Here is a 12,675-nt window from a genome sequence, read left to right as displayed (position 1 = left end):
GCAGGATGGCCTTCTTATATTGTCTGAAAGGAAACACGCACACACACATGCACGTGTCTGGGTGTTATCAACTCTAGACAATACAGAGGAACAGGAGGACAAAGGCAGGAGAGAGTGTTGTCCTGAGGGCCAGTCAGCACTCACACACAAACACACACACGGACACTGAGTTCACCTCAAGTTGCTCAAACATGTCACAACCATGCAAAGATCACGTTTTTCCTTTTAATCCCTTCTCTGCAAATAGCAACATTAGGTCACATCTAAATCTTCTCTAAGCACCCGACCAGTTGGTGGTGTTGGTGTAAGAGGTCCCAAACAAAACGTCTTGGAGCATGAAATATGAGGCTGTGCAGGGAACATAGAGGAGGAGGAGGAGGAGGAGGAGGAGGAGGAGGAGGAGGAAGTGGAGGAGAGGAGGGCAGTTTTGTTCAGGAGTTGAAGGGGGTAGGGGGTGTGCAAGAGACAACTCAGCTAAAAAAGAAAGAAAGAAAACTCCTCCCAGACACAGTAGAGCAAGAGGCGGGGCTGGGTGCTCGCAAATCACTCCCCAGAGAGAGAAAGAGGAGGGCAGGGCTTCTGATTGTGTGTAGAGCTACTTGTTGTTGCCTGTCTGAAGGAGCGTGAGTGTATAGTCTTCCAGCCGGTCAGCTAATCAGCAACTCACTCATTCTAACCAAACTATGAACGGGAATACTTTTCGATAGAAGTATATAACGCTAAAAGATAAGTAGGAGCAAAGATCGTGGGAAAGAAGAAGAGGTCACACTGACAGGTAGGAATAAAAAAATCTGTGTTTATGTGAGTGTGCATCCATATACAGTAGGTGTGTGTAGGAATGTGTGTGTGGGTAGTTGGTGATGGTCATCTTCTCCTCTGGATGCATTTCCATTTGTCTCAGTTTTTCTGACTTTTCATAATCTAAACAAATTAAAAATAGAAAATGCAATTTTTCAATCTTTCTGTGGCTGCTGTATATTCTCCGCACTCCCGTGCCTTCTCTTCGTCTCTCAGTTGTCACTCTCTCCATCCCTTTTAGTTAAATTGTTTACAGCTTGCAAGTGAGTTAGATTTGCTTAGGGACCTTCTGAGCAATACGTTGCCTTCCCAAGGCTCTGGGTGTAACTGTGGTTGCTGGAATTGGTGGTGCTAACTGTGGAAACACCCCAGAAGGAAATGATTACATGAAATATGACAGATAACATCAAGATCTTTCATTAAGGTTTTTTTCTTGTTTACTTTAAAGTAAGTTTGAGATTGCTTGTTTAAGTTAAGGTCACAGCTTCAATATTTCAAGAAGTTCATTTTTCTCAGTCAAACAGCATTGATATGATAAAGTATAGGCGTCCATACACAAAGTCATGAATATTTATTGTAGTGTATGATTTCAAAATTGGGAACCTAAAACAAAACCGTGTGAGGCTCATATCAAACATCTGTCCTCCTCAGAAACCCTATGACAGGTTGAACGGCTGCTGCTCAGATTTCAACTCTGACCTTTCAGTTATGGGAACACATCTTTAAACAGCAAGCCATCCATGAGATGATGACAGAGGCAGACATACATATGTGTTTATGTGTGTGTGTGTGTGTGTGTGTGTGTGTGTGTGTGTGTGTGTGTGTGTGTGTGTGTGTGTGTGTAGTGTTGATGTTTTGTGCAGATAAACGCACACATGCAACAGGCTGTTTCAGACATTAGACAGTGTCAGGTCTGAACCCCGTAGTGGCGTTGAATCGAGTGTACTTTCAGTAGTATTGTATATGTTGTGTTGGGTTACTTGCCCCTGTGGGATGAGATGGTTGGTATTCCATCCAGCCTTAAACACTATGTGACTTGTAGTCTTCACAAAGCCTGACTGACTGACGGACTGACTGCAGAGGTCGAAAAATAAAATAGTAAATACATTTTTCAAGGACTTTACTTGAGTATAGTTTTGAATACTGGTATTTAACTAAAGCAGTACCACCTTGTGCTTTAAACTTTGCTACATTTCAGAAAGAAATATTGTACTTTTCACTCTACTACCTTTCCCTGGTGCCCATTTAGGTACCAGTTAATTTGCAGACAAAGATTTTACATACACAAAACATATGAAAAATGCGTAGAATAGGATGCAGATTAAACCATCCAGCAGTATACTGAATGAAGTAATCAGACTTTTGCAGCTCCAGCTGCTACATGATTAACATCAATAATGTAGCAAGGCATTAGTGCATTTACTTTTGGCACTTTAAAGCTGAAATCTGCAATTTGTTTTTGTCATTTGCTTTCTCATCAAAGTTAGATAAGAAGATAGACAGGAGACGGTATCTTAGCTTAGCATAATAACTGGAAACATGGGGAAATGTTAAATCTTAAAAAAATGTAATCCACCTACCAGCACCTCTAAAGCTCACTAATTGCCATGTCCTGTTTGTTAATCCGTACTTTCTCTGCAAGAAAGCATGTAAGCATTTATCCCAAAAAGTTAAACTTTTCCTTTAGGTACCAAGTTTTTTTTAATCTGCATGTTAGGTGTTAAGAGTATGTCATTACATGCCTATTTAGCATGTCGTTTTATATTTTTAGCAATGAATTGGTTCGTCACGGACATTTTATTCATAGCTTTGGCCGTGGTAACACTTGACTTTTCAAAGCCACCTTTGTGATCCAATGCCAGGCCACCTAGCCATGTGGTTTAGCTCTGATCTTGGAGCATACAGACTTGACAGTTAATGCGTCCTGGCATGTTTAGATGACAAAAGCATTGAAAAGACAAGTGTAATCAATACTCTTGCGTCACGCCAGGTTACCAGTTAACTCAATGTAGAAGCTAATCTGGACATGGTTTAACTGACAACAAACTAACTTTGAATAAAAACAGCTTTTCTTTTAATTCCTAGGTAAATGGTAGTTAAGGAAATGCTAGCGCTACCTCTTTGTGATTAAGGGCGATCAGCTGTAGGGAAGAGATGATGATGAGGGGGGGAGAGCAAAGTCTAAAAACATGGTACTTTTGCGGTTTTTACTTAATTAGGGAACTAAATACTTATTCCACCACTGACTGACTCAGCTGACTGCTTCTCTGTGTGACTGACTGACTGACTGACTGAGTGTGATCAGTGACTGTACGTTTCTCACGCTGTTCATCTTTACATTTTACTGTAGACATACTATATGAAAAGAGCACACACAGACTGAGGGTAGGTGGTGTGTGAGAGAGAGATTCAGAAGTATTATGTGGCAGCTACTGCTGTGGGATTTTATAAATGCCACACACACACACACACACACACACACACACACACGCACACACACATACACACACACACACTGGTGGGCCCACACACTGAAGAGCGCAGCAGGACACCTCTCTCTCTCTCTCTCTCTCTCTCTCTCGCTCTCTCTCTCTCTCGCTCTCTCTCTCTAACAAAGGCTGGCTCTAAACAGCGGACATGTGACAGTTGTTCCCATTGTTCACTTCTGGCCAGGGGTGGTTTTGCTAATGCATTAGTGTGTGTGTGTGTGTGTGTGTGTGTGTGTGTGCGTGCGTGCGTGCGTGTGTGCGTGCGCGTGTGCATGCAGGAAGACACTTAAGCCGACAAGAGGAAACCCCTCATTCCCAAAACATGTGGATATTCATGTTGTCCTCCTCATTGTGTGTATATTTAATAACAGACCAGTAGTGCAACATGTGACAGCTTCTGTTTTAACTCCATTTCATTTCTAAATCACATTATTGTGTAGAGTGCATTTTGTATTATGTAAACCAGAGGACTTTTAAGATTCTTTCTGTCAAATCTGAATTCCCTAACATGCACAGTAGTCATAGGTGCTAGTGAATTAAACAGGACCTGTTGAATCACCTTAAGGTCCAAGCAGCTTTTAAAACCACTACTTCAGTGGCATAACAACAAAGCTTTTTGTCTAAAAGAGACCCATAAAGGAAGAAGGCTTACTATCAAAACAATATATTAAACTGAACTTATTAAGAAAGTTATGTCCTTCAACCATGTGAGACAGAACTATAGAAAGAGTGAGGGTGATAGTGAAAAGGAGGAAGGGAAGTTGTATGCCAATGATCCTTATTAATGAGCTGCCTGCTGTCTAAATGTTTATACTGCCATTTCCTCTAACTGTAATCTGCGCTTGTTTCCCACCCAAGGCCTGTGTTGTGTTTGTGTGAGTGTTTGCTGTCCCAACCCAATGCCTTCACTAGTGTTGGTGACAAAACAAACCTTAACTTCAGAGTATTTTGTCTTTCATACCAAGGTCAAGGAAAATACTTTTGATTGGTTGCCAGGTGTTAGAGGAGTATTTTCCCACTGTAAATTCCTATTTGATAGTTTTCCTTTAATGCTATCCTCTATGAAGCCCAATAAATATATCTTCTGATATTGGCTCATTACAGATATATCTGTATTGTCATGTCATCTACGGCAGTCGATAAACGACGAGAAATTTAAAATCCTCTTTTTAAGCTCTGTGATTGAATTATCCACCATTTTTTTCTCTCTTGTTTTTTCTTCTCTATCTTTGACTTTCTAAGAGAGTTTCATGCCCATCCAAATCTTGAAAGTGCTCCAACTATAAGACATCTGACATGGTCTATGCAGGAAATGAAGCGTGACTTTTGCTTTCTGGACACCAAAATAACTCCTTCCACAACTCCATTAACTTATCAGTTCATCTCACTCAAACATAGTTCCAGTCAACAGTTCAACTGTTATTCTAAGTCATTACATTAGGTAGGTTACATTAATGTAACCAAAGAAACAATACTCATGCTTCACGCCAGGTTACCAAGTTAACGCGCTGTAGAAACTAACCACTACAAACTTCTTATTTTTTGGTAAATTGTAGTGTAGGAAATGCCAGTGCTCCCTCTTTCTCTTTGTGTGTGTGTGTGTGTGTGTGTGTGTGTGTGTGTGAGTGAGTGCGTGAGATGCAGGGTGATGTAGCCCGTGGCTGAACAGCTGTAGGCAGGAGAGGATGAAGCAGGGAGAGAGAAAAAGAGAGCAAAGTCTATTATTAAGAGAGGTGGAAGAACAAAGGACAGAAAGAAGGAAAGGAAGAGCTGACATCATGATGGACAGACAGGAGGAGGGAGGGGATATTTGGGGGGGGGTGGGGAGGGGGGGGGCACAAGATGGAAAGTCAAGAGGGAAAGATGGATGATTAGGGATGGAGTCAAAAGGAGAGAGTGATTTAACTAAGGCAAAAAAAGTAAAATAGTTAGGAAGGAGCTGATGGGTAAGATGGAGAGAGGAGATAGATAGATAGGAGGATGAGTGAGATTTTCACACCTTCACTCCATGTGGAAATTACTTCCTATAGCTCTCAGTATGAATAATTTATTTATAAGATTAATTGACTGAGTATTCATGTGCGTAAGTGCTGTGTGTCTGTGTTTTCACTCAGTCCTTTCTCCTCTGCAGGGGAGGGTGTGTGTCTGGCAGATGGCCAGGGCCACACAAATACACATTAACACACACTAACACACACACACACACACACACGGAGCTGACCATCCCTGATGGTCTTATAATAGGTCCTCCTCCTGTAATCGTTCTGCCTCTCAGAGGAATCCACACTCTGACCCAGCATGCCTTAGCAGGACTTTTACATTGTGTGTGTGTGTGTGTGTGTGTGTATAAACTTTACTTGTCACGCTGAAAAGTATTGAGCTGGCCAGCTGTTCCTTTCCCTAAACCTGTATTAGCATTTTTATTGACATTCATCATCACAAGCTGGTGACTCAGACCCCCTGCTAAAGTTGGAGTTTGTTTTCTCTTTATATTCCAGGTTTTAAGCTCCAAAGCTTATGAATCTCTTAGTACCTCCACCAAGGAGGTTATGTTTTCAGTTTGGTTTGTCCGTTAGTTTCTTTATTAGTTTGTTTGTCTGTCAGCAAGATTACGGAAAAACTAATTACCCGATTTGTACATGGTGAAGGAGTGAAGCATGGGCCAAGGAAGAACCCTTTACATGTTGGAGCAGATCCGAATCACGCGGCATATTCACAAATTATTTTTCACTTTTGTTAACATTGCGGGAAAAGGCATTTGTGTTGCATTCATGCGGTGCCGGAATAATTTAAAAAATGAGTTCCCAACTTGAAAAAATATTCCTACTGCATTAACGTTGTGAAATAGGCCATAGAGGTCTGCACTCTCTGAGTGTCCTCATAGTTATTTATTTCTCTTTTTTATTAACAAAGTAGAGCAGTGTACAACACATCGAGGTAGCAGGTCTCTGACGTTAATCTGAAATGACAAACATTACCGGCTGTTGTATCACATTAACAATCTGTAAAGTACAAAGTAAAACGTAAAGCTTTTGATTGTTTAATGTGCTCTCTGTGTCCGTACTCGGACAAATATCATTCGTAAGAGAAGAAAACACCACTTTTAATTCACAAATGGTGTGTTTTGGCAGTTCAACAACACCACCGGCACGTCTATTATAATGTGCACTAGTAACTGTGTTACTGTGCCATTTTCTGCCGAAAACCTTTTTGCACAGAATTACAGATAAGTCACTTCAGTTTGGTCATTTCTTTAGTTAAATCTACGGTGGCTGACAGGGGCAAACGCCCTGCAACTTAAGAAAACACACGCAAATAGACAAAACACAAGCAAATTAAGAAAACAACTTCATTAATTTGACAACACATGTGCAGCATTCAGCAAACGCGCTGCAAATACACATAACACAACCAAATACATAAACGCGCTGCAAATAAAAAACGATGCAAAAAGAAAAGCACACAAACCCCAAAAAAGAAGCGATGCAACAAGAAAAACAACTTCATTAATTTGACAACACATGCGCAGCATTCAGCAAACGCGCTGCAAATACACACAACACAACCAAATACATAAACGCACTGCAAATATGAAACGATGCAAAAAGAAAAGCACACAAACCCAGAAAACAAATGCAACAAAAAAGCATCCAGATTACACAACGGAAGTTCTCCAGACCTCTAGAGGGAGCAGCTAGTGGAACAGCTGGATTTTTGACCCCACGGAGAGAGAGAGAGAGAGAGAGAGAGTACTGTAAATATTAAGTCTATGTTTAAGATATGTTTGGTGGGTGTGTCTCGGCTCAGGTCACAGGTGATACTCAATCAGCAGAGACGTCTGTAAACTCGTGGTAATAAAACATTTAAAACTGCATCAGCGTTTAACGTTGATGTTTGTTTAAGCCATATTACATCAGAGGGTTTAATTTCGAGGTCCGAAAGGCGCATTACTGAAGTATAGGCCTCCTCAAGTGTAGGCTAATATTGTGATTATACAACAATATCTGTATTCATATTGTGGAGCAATTCGCTCTTGAAATACAAAAAAACAGACAGGATTTGTAGTCCCTCCCTATTTAGTAAACCAGCCAATTTACCGTGGGATTTATCAATCTGAATAAATCCCGCCCGCACATATAAACACAAAACTGCTTTGCTAACTCCAACGTGTTGTAAGTAAGACATCTGCTGAAAAAGTTATTGTATTCATTAGCATGATTGCCGTACTGTTTAGTTCACAAACATCCAACACACCAAAGTACAAACACATAGCGGACCAGACGCAAGCTTTTATTTTGAAAAGCCGAAGCTCGGGAACGGCACCAGCCGGGAGGGCATGAGACGGGAGCATAGACTGTATATTATTAATATATTATGTTATTAATAGGGCTGTCAATCAATTAAAAAATGTAATCTAATTAATGACATACTCTGTGATTAATTAATCGAAATTAATCGCACACATAATTAACGGTGCCTGAAAAAAAGAAAAGAAAAAAAAAAGGGTACTAAACAACAGTTGGTGACATTAAAGAACGGCTTTTATTGCTAAGGCCATATGGTCAAAATGAAATGTTTAATAATAATGTATAACAATAACAATAACTTATTTCACTAGTAAATAGCTGTTGAACGACAAAAACAACAACCAGATAGGAAAAGGACATTTATATAACTTCAAATGCACCACGAGGCTGTAGTTTACCAGTTTCATTGAACGCACCGTCTGTGTTGTTTCTCCGACGGCAGCTGCAGATTGTTACATCCCGGTGTTGAATCCTCTACAGTAAAACAGTCAAACTTTACACCGTTTAGCGTTAGCTGTCAGCATTTTAACCGTGTTTAATCCAGCTACTAGCTAGCGGTAGGCTAACGTTAGCTGCTGTTGAGTATAGTGTTAACTAGCGTCACGTGCAGCGGTGTTTGTGTTTCCTGTCTCGTCTTCAGAGCATCAGAGAGAAGCGCAGACATATCAATGGCACCAGATTTTCGTCTGTATGCAAACCTCAATATGGAATGGATTAATCTGCGTTAATTTTTTTAACGCGTTATTTTTTCTCAGATTAATTAATCAAAATTAACACATTATTTTGACAGCCCTAGTTATTAATAATAATAATACTATGAATTTAATATACAGTCTATGGAGTTCTCCAGGCTGCAGCCATACCCGACTCTAATAAAAAGGCAGAGCGCTCTCTCCGCGTGGGGTCAAAAATCCAGCTGTTCCACTAGCTGCTCCCTCTAGAGGTCTGGAGAACTTCCGTTGTGTAATCTGGATGCTGCGTTTTTTTGTTGCATTTGTTTTCTGGGTTTGTGTGCTTTTCTTTTTGCATCATTTCATATTTGCAGCGCGTTTATGTATTTGGTTGTGTTGTGTGTATTTGCAGTGCGTTTATGTATTTGGTTGTGTTGTGTGCATTTGCAGCGCGTTTGCTGAATGCTGCACATGTGTTGTCAAATGAATGAAGTTGTTTTCTTAATTTGCTTGTGTTTTGTCTATTTGCGCGTGTTTTCTTAAGTTGCAGGGCGTTTGCCCCTGTCGGCCACCGTATAAATCAGTTGTTTTCACTCTCCACATTCTGCTATTAAGAACTGTCAATCATCATGTGGCCGGTTAGCTCAGTTGGTAGATCGGACGCACATATGTAGAGGATTATTCCCCGACGCAGAAGGTCAAGGGTTAGAGTCCGACCTGTGATGGTTTCCTGCATGTCGTCCCTACTCTCTCGCCCCTTTCATATCTCAGCTTTCCTATCTATTAAAGGCAGAAATGCTCAAAAATAATCTTAAAAAAAAAAAAGAAATGTTAATCATGTTGGACAGCATTAAAGACATTTAACTAAATCATTTAAGGAAATGATTCATTCACATTCCATGACATTTAAAGAACATGGTGAGACAAATTTGCAACTTTGACAGTAGAGCCTCTGCCTTTGAAATATGTTTTTCACCTGCAGCCATGTTGATTGCCTTGGTTTAAAACAGTGCCTCTTGGTCATGGCTGTCTGCATCTGACTACTACAGTACAGTGCCAAGCCCCACAGTTTCCTCTGCAGCCCACTAGAGAAACAATAACAAACACAAGCATAGTCGTTCAGGTCAGATCCTTAGGTTTGATGATGAGATTAGAAATAGGGAGGGTGTGTGGAATCTCGTACCATCCAGTCTACTAACATGTCTGTCAGTTGATGGTATTTTAGTTTGTACAGTGTGACTAACTGATGCACGGCGAGTGATTCAGAGCAGATTATAGCGTGCTGTCCACTCATCATCACACGGCAGGGGAATTTATCAAGACCCTGTCCAGTGTTTTCCAGCTCTACCAACCTATCTGTACTCTTCATCTCTTCGTACAGTAATTATATCTGCTTGTCTGTCCGTCTGACAAGATCTACCCCATGAGCAAAAAAAGAAAGTGTAGCTTTTTCTTTACCCTGTTTGAAAGGTCTGGATTAGAAGCTGGTTTTAAGTGCCTTGCTGGAATATAAAGAAGTTGAAGCATTCCCGAATGGTATGACATTCAGAGTTTGTTGATAAAAATACCGCCTGAAACTGAAGCAGAAGGTCAGGTTCTCACGTCCACCAATAGGGAGCTGAAGTCAGCCTTGTGTCTGGTGAACTTAATATATTTGCTTTAAGCCCAGCACCATGTAAAAACTGTCAGGGGGGAAATCTCTGAAAACGACAACTACTATAAGGATCAGGATCAGGTTCAGTCAGTTTCAGGTATCTTTTACTACAATATGTTGAAGATTGTTGTATCTAACTGATATTATTATTGTCATATGCCTTTCACAGTCAATATGCCTATTTTAGTCATTGTTATGGCATTGAATGTACTTGTACAATGTAATACTGTATTTCCTAAGGAGTTGTAGATAAAGGAAATATAATTGTTGCTTATTACACATTTTGCTTAATATTTATTTGTATAATGTATTGAGTTTTGTTGGAACTATCTGTGGTCTAGCTTTCAAAACCTCACTGCAATATTTAATCAAATCAAATATTGAAATTTTGAATAGTGCAGCACCGGAGCCATTACTTTAACAAAGCAAGATTGTTTCTATTTGCATATTTTTAAGATGTTATGTATTGTGTTACGATACAAAATTGTTTTTGTGAAATCAGTAGAAATAGATTTGGGATAAGGTTTTTAAAAATGTTTTCAAGCCCACATAATTGCATCTGAATGCAATTTCACATCGCTTACAGTTTTAGCAGTATTGTCCTCCTCAGATAAACCAAATTAGCAATGTCCCCAGTGCCCTCCTTAGGGTTTCAAGTGAAAAAGAAAATCTAGGTCAAAGAGTGAGAGGCAATGTCTCTTTGTACTGTATGTTCCAAACTGTTGTATTTGGTTTGGTGGGTTACATTTAACCTTAAATGAAACAGATCTTAATTTGATTACAGAATGTGTTTGTGGTTTTGAAGCATTTATTAAACAACACGTACACTAGATTGGGAGATTTTCTTTTTGAATATATGTTTTCATGCACGCGTGCATACATACATACAGGCACAGTTAGAACCACACTACTGGTAGCCTAATGCCATGTATTTACAAGCTTTATCACCCTCCAGGCAATGTGTTAGTATGTTTGATCTGAGCCATGTCAGTGTATTGCTGGCGGAGGGTGGAGGCACCTGTTGTACTGGATCATATGTCATTATATTTAATCTCAATGACTATTGTACGTCAGTGTATGTGTGTTTCAGATCATATGTCTTTACAGCAATGTATTACACCTCATAACTACATTCCCCTGGTTATTGTACAGTAAGCATGTTAGGTTTATATCACACCCCAAGAGTTTAATCCACTTACTTTTCTTTATGTATTTCTATCCTCAATGAAGTTATTAAGAATATATATTCATACAGTAATCTGTCTGTGGAAAGACTGAGATCAACTCTTCCAATCAAAGCTTTAAAGTGCTGGTAAAAGAAGTCTTCTCTGTCTGACTTTGCATTTCTGTGTGTGTTTCTTTCTCAGAGTTGAGGATGATGGCTGAGGGGCGTTTTGCCAGTCTGCCCAGGTCCCACCATGCACACCACGCCCTGGGAAGAGGCACGGCTCACCCCGGAGTCCCCTCCGCCTCCCTCGGTGTCCACAGCAGCAGCACCTGCTCCTCCAGGGGGCTCCAGGCCTCCCTCGCCTCCTCCATGGACCTCCTCAGCTCCAGAGGGTGAGTTGGCTGACCAACTGAAGCTCACATCACAATAGAAACTGGTCTTCAAAGAAACCTGGCAGAATTCAGGGTCTGTCTGACTGAAATAACAAGTTAAACAAGCCAATAGTCTTTTCTGTAAGGAAGTTAAGTATAAATATTTCCATTTGACGTTGAGCAGACATAAGCATAGCTAAATATTTTAGTCTGTGTACACTAAGCAGCAGCAAAAAGCTTCAATACAGTGTTTGACAGCATCACATTTATATTTTGTATCGACTTGTTCAAAGTGTGGAAAAAAAACGCTTTTCTACCTTTTAAAGTTACTAAAGAGAAGTTTTAAGAGGATTTTTCGGATATTTGTGAAGTATAGAGTCTTCACAAATGTTCAGGGTGTTTTATTTTACTTCAATACTTCAGTCTAATTTTTTATTTATTTTTTCTGTCATTTTTCTTCTCCCAGTCTCCCTCCAGGGCAGGGAAGCAGCCTATCAGAGCTGCCCGCTGCTGCCTACCACCCAATCTCCATTCACGGAACTCTGCCTCGACGCAAGAGAGGTGAAGCCAACCTCAACCATGGAAACTACACCTGGGACCCAAGAGCCATTCACACGCAGCAGATATTTGGCGGGAACACGTCACTGGGTCCCGGACACGCCCATCAACCCATGACCTCTCCGCTGGTCCAAAATATAATTGACGACTTTCATGGTTACAGGTAAACACGTGTTCAACAAATACATAAATATGCTTATGTGAGGTCATACCAGCTCTCTATTGAGTAACAAAACTGCATTTTGATATTTACAATTTATGTGATTGTTGTATTCAACATGATCTTTTCTATAGTGCCTTATACATTTTATTGCAGTCTGTAAAAGGAAAATAAGTGACACAATAAAAAGAACAATCTATCAAAAATGTATCTTTTCAACTTCAAATACTCAATAGGTTTGAAAGGAGGCTCTGAAAGGATTTTGTGGCTTGCTTCTTCACGGACACAAGTTTGGGTGAGATTGGGTTTACAGCAGTTAGTATGGATTCCAGTCGTGACCCAGAGACACAGCAAATATGGAAAATGGAAGAAAAAAAAACATTAGAAGCATATTACAAAATTGCAACGCAGGTTTGATTCCAGCCAGGAACCTTTGTTTAATGTCATCCCCTGTCTTTCTCCATGTTTAATGTCCGTCTCCACTATCTTTATCTTTTTT

The 12,675-nt window shown here is 40.2% G+C and overlaps 1 protein-coding gene across 1 annotated transcript in view; it reads left to right on the top strand.

Annotated features, from left to right (window-relative positions):
- Nucleotides 1-604: 604 nt before the first annotated feature.
- bcar3 (BCAR3 adaptor protein, NSP family member) overlaps nt 605-12,675 on the top strand; it is a 51,190-nt gene continuing 39,119 nt past the window's right edge. The window contains exons 1-3 of the mRNA XM_078258405.1: nt 605-775; nt 11,287-11,479; nt 11,925-12,179. Coding sequence (XP_078114531.1) covers nt 11,295-11,479; nt 11,925-12,179 — 440 coding nt within the window. The 5' untranslated portion in view covers nt 605-775; nt 11,287-11,294. The remainder of the gene's footprint in view (nt 776-11,286; nt 11,480-11,924; nt 12,180-12,675) is intronic.

Source organism: Sander vitreus, chromosome 9 (genome assembly GCF_031162955.1).
Source record: "Sander vitreus isolate 19-12246 chromosome 9, sanVit1, whole genome shotgun sequence".
NCBI lineage: Eukaryota > Metazoa > Chordata > Actinopteri > Perciformes > Percidae > Sander > Sander vitreus.
This window is presented reverse-complemented; position numbering and strand designations above follow the sequence as displayed.